This window comes from Merops nubicus, unplaced genomic scaffold, assembly GCF_000691845.1.
Source record: "Merops nubicus isolate BGI_N331 unplaced genomic scaffold, ASM69184v1 scaffold4251, whole genome shotgun sequence".
NCBI classification, from domain to species: Eukaryota; Metazoa; Chordata; class Aves; order Coraciiformes; family Meropidae; genus Merops; species Merops nubicus.
The window spans coordinates 138-13,266 of NW_008588888.1; the positions used below are offsets into that span (position 1 = coordinate 138).

The 13,129-nt window shown below is 38.6% G+C and overlaps 1 protein-coding gene across 1 annotated transcript in view; it reads left to right on the forward strand.

Moving 5' to 3' along the window:
- The first annotated feature begins 628 nt into the window (after nucleotides 1-628).
- LOC103781666 (hippocampus abundant transcript-like protein 1) overlaps nucleotides 629-13,129 on the forward strand; it is a 24,483-nt gene continuing 11,982 nt past the window's right edge. The window contains exons 1-5 of the mRNA XM_008949387.1: nucleotides 629-718; nucleotides 4,001-4,063; nucleotides 7,730-7,857; nucleotides 8,734-8,848; nucleotides 12,391-12,609. Of these exons, the coding sequence (XP_008947635.1) occupies nucleotides 710-718; nucleotides 4,001-4,063; nucleotides 7,730-7,857; nucleotides 8,734-8,848; nucleotides 12,391-12,609 (534 nt within the window). The 5' untranslated portion in view covers nucleotides 629-709. The remainder of the gene's footprint in view (nucleotides 719-4,000; nucleotides 4,064-7,729; nucleotides 7,858-8,733; nucleotides 8,849-12,390; nucleotides 12,610-13,129) is intronic.

Genomic DNA, 13,129 nt, shown 5'->3' on the forward strand with positions numbered 1-13,129 from the left:
CTTGCTAATTGTTCTGGGAGTTACTTGTTGACCAGCAGAGTAACCCTTGGATCTCTAGTCTGTGGGCACACAGAAGCATGAAGTCAGTTCATTAGCTGTCAAGTTGTACAGGCAGCATAAGCTGCACCTTCTCATACTTTGGCAATTTCAAATGCAAACACTGGTTCTTCTGGTTGTAGGCATTGTCATAGTTGTTTTGTAATGGTGATGTGATCTTCATAAAGCAGGTATGTTTCCTTGTTACTTGTGCGGGTAGCAGGGGGAGTTACGCCATTTGTCACGTGACTGTGAAGGGGTTGTCAATAGTGCTCAAGGGGGAGGAAGCCTAAAGGCACACTGGGGATGAGAGCAGTACAGGGCAATGCCAGGGATGGGGAAAATACTTCTCTTAGATCAAAGAGAATTTGAGGGAACAAACTTGAATTTCAAATTCCCTGGAGTTCTTTAGTAATTTTGTAATTTTTTTTTTTTTCCTCTGCCCTTTCTTGTCTTGTTATTGGTCCCAGGGGATTGGTAGTAGGTCATGCTGAAAGCTGGTTATGCTTGAAATGTGTTTATAGAGATTTTTGCACATGTAATGAACTGGATGTGTACAACCACCGCTTTTGTTTTTCTTTCTTAGCAGCAAGGTGTTGGCCGGCCAAGTGTGTACCATGCAGTGGTGGTCATATTTCTAGAATTCTTTGCTTGGGGGCTGTTGACAACGCCAATGCTAACGGTAAGTATCAATGATGAGCTGTTGATTTGGCAGTAATGACAAAGTTAATTTGCTAATTCCTAGAGATTAAGGTTTTAATTTGTTCATAATTTCCTGCTTACATTATTAACTGAATTCCAGGATTCTCAATGTCCAACACTGCACAATAGTAGTACAGTACAGCAGAGATCTGGACTGCTGAAAGACTAAAAGATAGAAATAAATTAGCAAAATGCTGTACTATTTAACTTTTATGTGCCTTTTACTGTAATATTTTAGTGTACTGATGAAAGATCTCTTGAAATTTTGGCTTTTTCTAAGCCTTTGTAGTTCAGTTAATCTTACAGTCATAACAATTAAATAAACTTTGCATCCCACAGTAAGCTTCATATGCTATTGTGGGTTGGCTGTATTTCTAGGACGTAGCTTGAAGTAAAATGTAAAGTCTTTAATGCAAGAAATGGGGTTTATAAGTATTTAGTCTGTTCTGGAATGCAGTTATTTTCCAGATGAATAGATAATTTGGGTGCTTGGTAATAGGATATGAAGCCTTTCATCTGAAGACGTGAGGCTTACTCATTGAAATAAGACCTGTCTGAGAGAAGTCATCAAACATCTGTTAGTCCAGTTTTTCATCACATACCTTCATCAGCATACCTTCATAAACACTGATCTTTTTAACATAACTGTTTATATGAGCTTTTTAATTATTAAGCTAACAGATTTCCATAAAGTAGATGCGTCACAAAATGATCATCCTGTCATGCTGACTTGCTAGTGCCAAAATATGAGGAAGCTTACTGGGTGGTCTCTTTTTTCTTTCCTTTTTTTTTTTTCTTCACCAAAATGCTAAACTTAAATTGCCCAAGTTTGCCACTTATCATTTAAAGGGATCATGTGCAAGTAGCAATTCTTATGCAGTCTTCAAAAAAACCCACCCCACTTGAAAAGAATTGTATATTAGATGTTTTTTTTTCAATAGTTCCTCACTAGCATACTCCAGTAGAAGTAGTTCCATATGAGTTTTTACTGTTAGTCACGTGCCCCTGAAAATTTAATTCTTGAAATTACTACTTGTTGTTGCATTGTGTCTAATGGGAACTTTATGAGGAGCTTCTAAGGAAAAGCAACTTCTTGACTAAGTATGTGGATTCGGTACAGTTGTGGTCTTGAGTGTCGCATATTTTGAATGTTGTATTCCTTTCTTAGATGGTCTTGAATACTTAGGAGGCTGTTACATTGGATTCAAAACTTAATTTAAAGCATTGAGTTACATATAATGGTGAAACTTACCTTACACAGGTGTAAATGACTTCTGTGTTTTTGGGGGTGTTCATCGTTATTTGTAAAAGTTTTGCACGCACTGAAAGGCTGCATTTTGTTTAAAATAATTTCAAGTCTGGTTTGATATTTTGTACCCTCCTGTCTTGTAAAGTACTTGTGGTAACTTAACCTTGGCCTGCTGATGGGCAAGCCAGCAGTATTACAAGTCATGCAGAGCTTTCAAATGAGTGAGGTTCAACCTCTTAACTGCAAAAGCTGCCTGCTTTTGCTTGAGCAGGTTTATCTGCTACGAAAGGCAGAAATGGAAATATCTGGCCTTTTGATCAAAGCTCAAGATTCCTCAGTTTCTTTGTAGTTGTGTTCTGATTGTCCAGGTCATTGTCAACATTCAGTCGGGTCAAAATGTTCTGTTGTGTATTATCAAAATAAACTATATGTATTCTGTGATAGTTGAGATTATTTGAAGTTTGTTTCTTAGATTACTTTTTCACTTCTTCTAACATATGTCAACAAAGCTGTAGTGTTTTAGGTGATGGTAAGAGGAGTTTTTGAAGTGTTCGTAAAACACACAAAGGCTGTTTTGCTCAGACTGACCAAAGCTTATGCTCCTTAGTCTTGCTTATTGGACTTGTAAGTCAGTAAGTTGTCATAAGCAATATTCATCACTTAGTGGCATATTCTGTCTTCGATATAATTTTTTTTTTTGAATATGTAAATATTTCTATCCGTAGAACTTGAGTAGAAGAGTTCCCCCTACCAGTTTGTCAGCTTGCATTTCTCTTGTCTATAAAGTAACAGAAATTAATCTCAAAAGCTTGAGCTGTTATCAAAAGTGATTGCCTCCCAGGAAAAATACTGGAAAACACTTTACAGAAAAAAAATTGGATTTGATGCTGTAAGCTTCCTGCTTGATTTTTTTTTTTTTTTTTTCCACTTGGAAGACATCTGCTTTTAGATCTCTGATTTGAACCCTGTTTTTTTTTTCTGTTCATTTGTATCATAATATCAGTGGTCAAACTGGTGCAAAATTGTTTAAAATACCTAAATACAAGATGAGACTAGGAGAAAAAAAGGTGTGTAAATAACCATAATTACCTGAGCAGTAGTTAACATGGGTACAGCCACCTTTATTAAACCTAGCATTTGAGAATCTTGCTCATCCTTGAAAAATTATGGTGATACTTTTCAGTGCTACTGAAGTACTGTTTCTTCAGGCTAGTGGCTTTCTCAATATGCATATAAGTAATTCTCTTTGTTGGCACTTACCTGTAGATAGAAGATGAAGTGTGTGTGCATACATGCTTTAATCATTGAAATAACGTTTTTAATTGACACTTTAGTCGACATGTGATGCCTTTTATCTCTTTTGTAATTATGGTATATCTGTTTAGTACAGATTAACACGCTTGCCCTTGAATTAGGACTGCTAGTAAATCACCTTAAATTAATTCATTGCTGTACTTAAAGGATACACAAAACACTCAGAGCTGTTGCTAGTATTTATAAGCCTCTACTTATTTGTCAGAAGTGCTTCTAACTCTATGACTACTGAGTATCTGCAGTTTGTTCAGAAACAGTTTGCACATTGCCTTTTTGGGCAGTTGTGAATATAGCTCTTTTTCTTGATAGAGTAGGTTAGATCAATCTCATTTTTACTCCTAATAAGTAACAATGATTGAGTATACATTTTGAAGGAATTACCTACCTCAGATTCAGTGATTTGTACCACATGGAGATGCTTTTTGCTTAAATTGATATCCTTTCTGAGCACAGTACCCAAAAGCAAAGTATTTCTGCAGTATAGTGCAGTCTGTACTAGCAGAGAAATTGATGCCAATAAAGTGATATTAAACCTCATCAATATTTTTCTTATGAAGACAAATAAGAGTGTAATTCTGAAATAAGGTATTTTTTTAACAGGCCCTGATAGAGCTGGCCTGTTTTAAAAATAAAACGTAAGCTTTGAATCAAATTTCTTCTGTCTCTCCTGATGCAATTAATACTTTTTGTCTCCATCAGGTCTTACATGAAACATTCCCCAATCATACATTTTTAATGAATGGTCTTATTCAAGGTGTTAAGGTAAGATTTTTTTTTTTTTCAAAACCTCTAACCCAAATACTGTGTGTTTCTGTATTGTAATTTATCTCTCCTGCATTCATACAAAAGCATACAACACACTGAGAATGTAATTAATCCTGAAACCGTTTTTTCATTGTGATGTTTTTGTTCTTGGGCTCAGTTCAAATTTTACTGCTGAATGGCAACATTTTGAAACAAGTAGAATATTTCATGGAAGTTTAAATTCCTCGTTTGAATAGGTGCCATATGTAGCTATTGTAATCTTGACAATCTTCTGAGAATGGAGCTAGATAGTTTTCCATGTCTGCTTCTCTGTCAGATGATTTATATGAAGAGCAGATTAATGCAGATTAATGATTAAAGCACAATAATTTAATTTCATAATTAAAGCAGATTCACAGGGCTATTGAGGCACAAAATGAAGCACTGAAACACTGATTTTGTCCAAGATGTGATATAAAAGCTAACTTTAAGAAGGGTAGTGTTGTTCATGCCCTCCTCGCCCTCCCCCCCCCGACCTGGGTCTGTAATCAGTTTTTGAGTGTTCAGTGATGGTTGAGATATTCAGGGCAGTTCATGGCTTATCTGTATCACTGTGTTCACCCAGTGGTCGTGCTAGATTGTTGCCAGGAAAAAAGCTTGCAAAATTTCTCTAGGGTAACTAATACTTGAAAGTCACTTTGCTAGCTCTCTGAGAGGTTTCAAAGCAGATAGTGTAACTTCTGACTAAGTTAATTTATAGCACCCAGAAACAGTTTAGCTTTGTATTCTGTAAACATTGTTTTACAGAGCTAAAACATTGTTTTTAGCTATAAGAACATGACATCTTTAGGGTGGACTTGCTGTCTTCCTATCTCATGGTGGGCTGTCAGAACACCATGCAACTAGGGATCTTGGGATGTCTCAGAGATGAAGACACTTTTCTCTGAAAATGGAAGTTAACTTTGCATTCTTTTGTTAGGAAAACAAAGTTCATGTTCCCCTAATTTTTTTAATAGAATCACTTTGGTTGGGAAAGACTTTTGGGTTAGACATTGAGTCTAACCATTAAGCCTACTCTAGAAAGTTCATCTCTAAGCTATATCTCCAAGCACCACATATGCATGGCTTTTAAACAGCCAGGGATGGTGACTCAACCACCTCCATGGACAGCATGTTCCAATACCTGATAACTCTTTCAGTGAAAAAGTTCATCTTAATGTCCAGTCTTACCCTCCCCTGGAGAAGCTTGAGGCCATTACATCTTTTTCTGTCACTAGTTACTTCTGAGAAGAGACCAGTACTCACCTTTTCACAACATCCTTTCAGGTAATTGTAGGGAGCGATAAGGTCCCTCCTCAACCTCCTTTTCTTCAGACTCAGTAGCCCCAGTTCCCTCAGCCACTCCTCATATGACTTGTTCACTTGGCCCTTCACCATCTTCACTGCTCTTGTTTGGATGCACTCCAGCACCTCAATACTTTCTTGTACAGAGGTCCCCACAGCTGAACACAGAATTCGAGATGTGGCCTCACCAGTGCTGAGTACAGAGGGTCGATCACCTCCCTGGTCTTGCTTGCCACACTACTTCTGATAGAAGCTGGAGTGCTGTTGAACTTCTTGGCCACTTGGGCCCACTGCTGGCTCATATTCAGCCACTTGTTCATAAGTACCCCTGGGTGTCTTTTGGACAGCTTTCAAGCCACTCCTCCCCAAGCCTGTAGTATTGCATTGATTTGGGACCAAAGTGCAGAACCTGGCACTTGGCCTTGTTGGCCTTGTAACATTGTCATCGGCCTATCAGTCCAGTCTCTCCAAATCTCTCTAGACCCTCCCTACCTTGAGGTGGATCAACACACCCACCTAACTTGGTGCTATCTGCAGATTTACTGAGAGTGTTCTCAATGTCCTCATCCAGATCCTTGATAAAGATGTTAAATAGAACTGGCCCAAATACTGAGCCCTAAGGAACATCACTTGTGACCAGGTGCCAGCTGGTTTTAACGCCATTCAACCACCACTCTCTGTGCCTGGCCATCCAGCCAGTGTTTTACCAAGGAGAGTGTATGCCCATCCAAGCTGTAAGCAGCCATTTTTTTTCATGAGAGTTCTATGAGAAACTGTGTCAAAGGCCTTATGGAAGTCCAGACAGACAACATTCACAGCCTTTCCCTCGTCCACCAGGCAGGTCATCTTCTCCTAGAAGGAGAATCAAATTCGTCAAACAGGAACTGCCTTTTCATAAACCCATGCTGACTGGGCCTGGTTGCCTGGAGGTTGTGTATGTGTATGTGGTGTGTAATGGCACTTAAGATCTGCTCCATCCTTCCCTAGCTGACCAAAGTCAGCCTTTTTTCAGCTTTATTGTTCACAGTGCATTGGAACTGTTAGGATCACCTAGAGTGAGTGAAGAGTTCCCCATTTATTTTCTACAGAGTGTATCATGGTTTAAATGTATGTATTGCTATAAGCAGGTGTAATGAACAGAGGAGTGTAGAACAGGGTAAGCTTGGACTTCAGTGTCCAAAATGCTGTTTATGAAACATCCAAAGTGTTTTGGGTGACAGTAAAACGTCTTGGTTCATATTCTACTGAAATCTGACTCGTAAGGAGCAAAAACATGAATTTCAATTAAGTAAGGCCTCTAACTTTCCTAATATTTGGTGGTCAGGCATTATAGCTTTTGATGTCACTTTAGTTTCTGAAATCATTGGAATCAGAGTTGTTTATTGGGATTCTGCAGAATAGTGGTTTAGTACAGTGGTCTGTACACAGGTTAAACTTGAGGATGACTATATTTGAATACCAGAGGCTAGCTAAAGTTATCTGGAGTAGAATTCCAGTGTATTGAGGTGCTTCTGGAACTTTTACTAATTACTGTTTACTAACGTTTGGATTTATGGCACAGTGGGATTGATGAGAGGCCAATATACTACATGAGGACAAAGATGCATCTGTTCCCAAGGTTTTGCAGTTAACAAACCCGTGAAAGGCTTTGCTTATTTTAATTCCTCCATCTAATACAGATCAGATTTGAGGCCTAGATTCTAGGACTTTATGAAATGCTGAAAAATCTAGTATTTGATCCTTAGTTGCGTTTTTCCATCACAACTGTATGTAGAAGTCTGACTTGCTGCTGGAATATCCCTATTGTGTTCCACTGTCTTAAATTGCAAGCTTGCTCAAATGATACTCATAGTTCTTGCAAAGTACAAATATCATGTACATGACTAATTTGTAGTATAAAGCAATAAGTGCTCTGTTTAATTTGGTTTAGAGAACAGTTAGTTTACCCCAAACTGTCCCTTAGGATAGTCTGAATTAGAGGGCAATTTGGGTTTGGGTTCTTGTGATAGAGGCTAAGAAGATGTCCTTTATTTAACTAGACTGTAGATTTGGGAAATTTTTAAGAAGCTTTTGCAGTCTGTGGTACTTCTATATGGAATCAAATCGATCTTGAAAAAATGCCACTTTTAAAATGCACTCAGGTTTTATAGATTTGAAACGTAAAATACCAGAATACAGAAAACTAGACTGTAGAAAAAAAATTGTGTATGATTTTAGTGATCATTAATTTTGTGTTTAATTTAAAATCAAACTGAAATTTTAGTCCTTTTATATATTCTGGTTAAAGTGAAATTTGGAAATGTAAATGCAGACCTGTTAATTGTTCTTCTTCTGTCACAGGGTTTTTTGTCCTTTCTCAGTGCTCCGCTAATAGGTGCTCTGTCAGATGCATGGGGAAGAAAATCTTTTCTTCTTCTTACGGTTTTCTTCACCTGTGCTCCAATTCCATTTATGAGAATAAGTCCATGGTAAGTTGTTTGGACTGTAGTAGCAAACTTGTTAATACAGCAGAAATTCAATCAGAGGAGCAGTTTGGGGAAATGAAAGTGGGACGAGAGGAAGCCACTTTCCTTTCAAGACATGATTGCATTATTCTGGAGATTTTCTTTTTGAGAGGTGTTAAAACTGTATTTCTTAGGAGTACAAATTATGGAATGTGATTTAGTTACTGTTTTCACATGAGTATAATAGTAATTGAAGTGGTTTGATATCCCTGTCTAACTCAGTTTTAAGTTCAGCTTTTAATTTTTTTCCCCTGAGGACTGACAGTGCTGTAATAAACATTTTTAAAGCTAAGTGAGTCTTAGAATTTATTTACCACAGAAAAGTATAGCTGCTGCTAATGAAATGTTTAACTCTGATTAGGCAATGTTGAAGTCTTAACTGAATGGAATTGACTTGCTCTCTGTTTCATTTACATTCATTGTGAATCTCAGGGGGATTACAAAAGTATGTGTACACTGAAGGCATTCAGAGTTGAGCTTCCAAAGCATTACAAATGATAGTTTATTCCTTAACTGTTTTGAGAAACTTAATTCTAAGATAGTTCCTTTTTATATAACTTAAGCTTGGTTTGGCTTTCAGAGTGTGAAAATGTTTAAGTACCATGCCCTGAAGGGGCTGCTGCTTCTTTTTGGCTGATGTAATGTAAGCCATGGAATATAAAAAATGAAAATTCTGTTTTGAGATGTTGAAATAAGACTCTACATTCAATCATTTCCATAAGCTCTGTGTTAGTTCCTGAGGAATAATTCTCGTAGCTTGAATACAAACTTACTTGATCAGTAAAAGAAAAGCAAAAGATCTTAGCTTAAACTTTCTAATTATTGCTTTTAAATCATTAGGTGGTACTTCGCTATGATTTCGGTATCTGGAATCTTTTCTGTTACCTTTTCTGTAATATTTGCCTATGTAGCTGATGTAACACAAGAACATGAAAGAATTACAGCCTATGGACTGGTAAGATACACTAATCTTAGAGAAAAAAAAGGTCAGGCTATGACCTTTGTGTTGAACTTGTGTTTTGATGCACAGATTGTTTCCTGATCAGTATAATGAGGTTGATAGAGAAAGGAATGAACCACGCATCGAGACATTGTGTTAAAGTTTGAAAAATCTAATTAATTTAGACTTTTTACTGCTGCACAGGCTGCTCAGTGCTCAGAGGAACAGAATAAGAGTTTGACAACTTCACCTGCATGGCCTGCACGTGTAACAAGTTTTAAGCTTCACAGACAGAGCAAGAGATGTTGTCAAAGGCAATGCAAGTTATTTAATATTTGATCTGGCAGTATCTTCCCAGCACCTGTAAACTGCATAAACTGTTAGTTCATGTGACTTCTTTTTAATATAGGATGGCTTTTCCTATAGTCAAAACATAATGCAGTATTTTTAGTAACTTAGTCACAACCTTTCTTAATTAACAAGAGAAGAGGAAAATAGTTCAGCTAGTACAAACTAGTCTTTCCAGTAATAATATAATTCCTGTTTAGTTTGTTTTCCTGAGTATCAACATTGCTCTAGAGGCCTATTGGTAGATGCCCTTATCCCTTGAATGTCATCCTTTTATTGTCTGTGCATCTGTTTCACTGCACAGATATTCATGGACTTGAATTTTGGCTGACTGTACTGTACCTCAAGCTGTTAAGGTTTCCATGTATTTTTAGCCTTAGGGATGTATGATTCTTCAGATGGTGTTTTAACAGTTAAGAATGTAAAGGGCTTCATTCTCCTGAACCAAACTTGTGTGTATTGTTCGGTGTATTGTTGTGGCAGGCCACATACTAGAAAGTTCTGGAATACCCGTGGTTTTTTGCCCTGCCTGTAAAGAGGGCCGTAAGTGTATTTGGAGCATCTATTTGCCTGCCTTCAAACATTTCTTTTTGTTAACAGAAACAGCTTGATCTAAAATTCTATGAACTGATAAAAAAGTGCAGTTGTTTTGATGAGGTCTGTATCTCTTCCTAACCAGTTTATTAGATTTCTTCCCTAGGATTTTTTCCTAGCTTGGTATAAAGCTAAATTTCTTGTTTCTGTTCATACTTATTTTATAAAATAGTCACACAGAGTATTTTTTATTTTGGGGATTGCAAAAGAGCATTAATTAAAAAAACAAACAACCAACTGGTTTTAGTCTAACCTTTTCTGATGACTTTTATAGTGAAATTTAAGTACACAGCATGTTCTGCTGTGAGTGTAGCAAGTGATCTCTTAGTAGTTGCATGTCATTACAACACAGCATGAAGCAATACAGTTGTTGTGATAGCCAATGATTTCCTAGTTTGCTGTGCTATCCAGTGGTAGCTATGCATTTAAAATGTGAACTGTTAACAAAGGCATTGTGTATTATTCCATTACCCAGCATAGAGTCACAGAATGGTTTGGGATGGAAGGGACCTTAAAGATCATCTAGTTCCAAACCCCGTGCTACGGGCAGGGACACATCCCCCTAGACCAGGTTGCTCAAAGCCCCATCCAGCCTGGTCACATCCAGTGATGGAGCATCCACAGCTTCCGTGGGCAACCTGTCCCAGTGTTTCACCACTCTCATAGTGACTTCTTCCTTACATCTAATCTGAATCTACCCTCTTCCAGCTTAAAGCCATTATCCCTTGTCCTGTTGCTACAAGCCCTGGTAAAGAGTCCCTCCCCAGCTTTCCTGTAGGCCCCCTTCAGACAGTGGAAAGCCACAATAAAGTCTCCACAGAGTCTCCTGTTCCCCAGGCTGAACAACCCCATCTCTCTCAACCTGTCCTTGTAGGAGAGGTGTTCCTCTGATCATCTTTGTGGACCTCCTCTGGACCTGCTCTAACAGGTCCATGTACTTCTTCTGTTGGAGGTGCCAGAGTTGGACACAGTATCCCAGATGTGGTGTCATGAGAGCAGAGTAGAGGGGGAGGATCACCTCAGTTGACCTGCTGGCCACTCTTCGTGTCATGAATGAAGATGTTAAACAGCACCAATCTCCGTACCGATCCCTGAGGAGTACCACTCATCACTGGTCTCCACTTAGACATCGTGACCCCGATTCTTTGAGTGCAGCTTTCCAGCCAGTTACTTATCCACTGAGTGGTCTATGTGTCAAACTTGTTTCTCCAATATAGAGATCAAGATGCTGTGTGGGACAGTGTTGAATGCTTTGCAGAAATACAGGTAGGTGGCGTCACTTGCTCTTCCCTTATCCACTGATGCTCTAACTCTGTCATAAAAGTCCACCAAATAGTCAGGCACAATTTGCCCTTGGTGAAGCCATGTTGATTGACAAAAATCAACTCCTTACTTCGTGTGCCTTAGGAAGATGCCTTCAGGAAGATGTGCTCCATGACCTTGCTCGGTGCACAGCTGAAACTGACTGGCCTATAGTTGCCCGGGTCTTCCTTTTTGCCTGTTTTGAAAATGGGGGTTACGATTCCCCTTTTCCAGTCAGTGGGAACGTCACCAGACTGCCATGACTTTTCAAATATGAGAGATAGCGGCTTAGCAACTTCATACGCCAGTTTCCTCAGGACCCACAGCTGGATCTTATTTGGTCCCAAGGACTTTTACATCTTAAGGTTTTTAGATGGTCTGGAGCCTGGTCTTCACTTACGGTGGGCAGATCTTCCCTATCCCAGTTCTTGCCTTTGCCTTCTGCAATTTGGGTGGTGTGGCTAGAGCCAATGCTGGTGAACAATGAGGCCAAGTAGTCCTTGAATACCTCAGCCTTCTCCATATCTGTCATGACTGGGTCTCCTGTTTCCTTCTGGAGGGGGGACTACATCTTCCCTAGCCTTCCTTTTTATCACTGATGTACATGTAGAAGTTTTTCTTGTTACCCTTGATATCCCTGGCCAGATTTCATCCTGTCTGAGGTTTAGTTCTCCTAACCTGATCCCTGACTGCTCAGACAACTTCTTTGTATTCCTCCCAGGCTACCTGTCCTTGCTTCCACTCTCTGTAGACTCTTTTTGCATCTAAGTGTGTTCAGGAGCTCCTTGCTCATCCATGCGGGCCTCCTGGCATTCTTGCCTGAGTTCCTCTTTTTTTGGGGCACATTACTGCTAGGGTTGGAGGAGGTAGTCCTTGAATATTGACCAGCTTTTTTGTGCCTCTCTTCCCTCTAGTGCTTTTATTGCATGCTGCTCTACCAAGCAGATTCCTGGATGCTGAGCATTCTGAGGCTCAGGTTCACTTAAGAAGCTATTTAAATGTGCTGACAGCTTTTTCAGTGAAATCTCATTGAATTCATAATGGAAAAACAAATATTTTCCTGTGGGCCAAACTAACTCTTTGAATGCAAGTACTGTCTTGTATGGTGGGCTGTGGATGGGGTTGGAGAAACGTTAATTGGACAAATATTTACTATTGTTTTGTTAAATATGTATTGTTGTGTTAAATATTGAATGGTATTTTTTTAAAAACACACTAATGGGGAGTGGTGGTGGTATTAAGCAAGCTACTTCATTTTTCTGCAGTGGCAAAATAACCACTTTGACAAGTTTGTAAACTGTTTTTGTGCATAGGTATCTGCCACCTTTGCGGCAAGTTTGGTAACTAGTCCTGCAATTGGAGCATACCTGTCTGCCCGCTATGGAGATAACCTTGTTGTACTAGTGGCCACATTGGTGGCTGTTGTGGACATCTGCTTCATCCTGCTAGCTGTACCAGAATCTTTGCCAGAAAAAATTAGACCTGCTTCATGGGGAGCTTCTATATCATGGGAACAAGCAGATCCTTTTGCGGTAAGGTGCACCTCAATAACGAAGTAATTGATTTTTAGGTAATAATTAATTGTGTTTTGTAAACTTGAGAAATCTTTAATCGTGTTGGTAGCTTGACTATTCAGTATACCATAATTCCTGGTCTCTACTTTTGCACAAAACGATCAAGCTACACTTAAAAAATGGAACCAAACCAGAATTTGTGGATTAAATGATTCTTGAAATGGAAACATTTGGTGTGAAATCCAAAGGGGAAAATACTGTAGTTCTCTTACTTAGTCTATTTTTTTGTAAGAGAAATGCTGAATTCTTACACTGCTACGGACCCCAAAACCTGATATTCTAAGACTTCTACGTATTCATTTTGTGCTTTGTACTCGATTAGTTGGCAGTCTCTCTCCCTGCTCTTGAACTCTTGCTTTTGGTTATGTGATTTCTTTTCAATACAGAATGGATCTATAAATCCTGTTGTGTGGTGTTTTTTTTTTTTTTTTTTTTTTTTTTTTTTTTTTTTTTTTTTTCTATTCTCTTTTTTTGGATG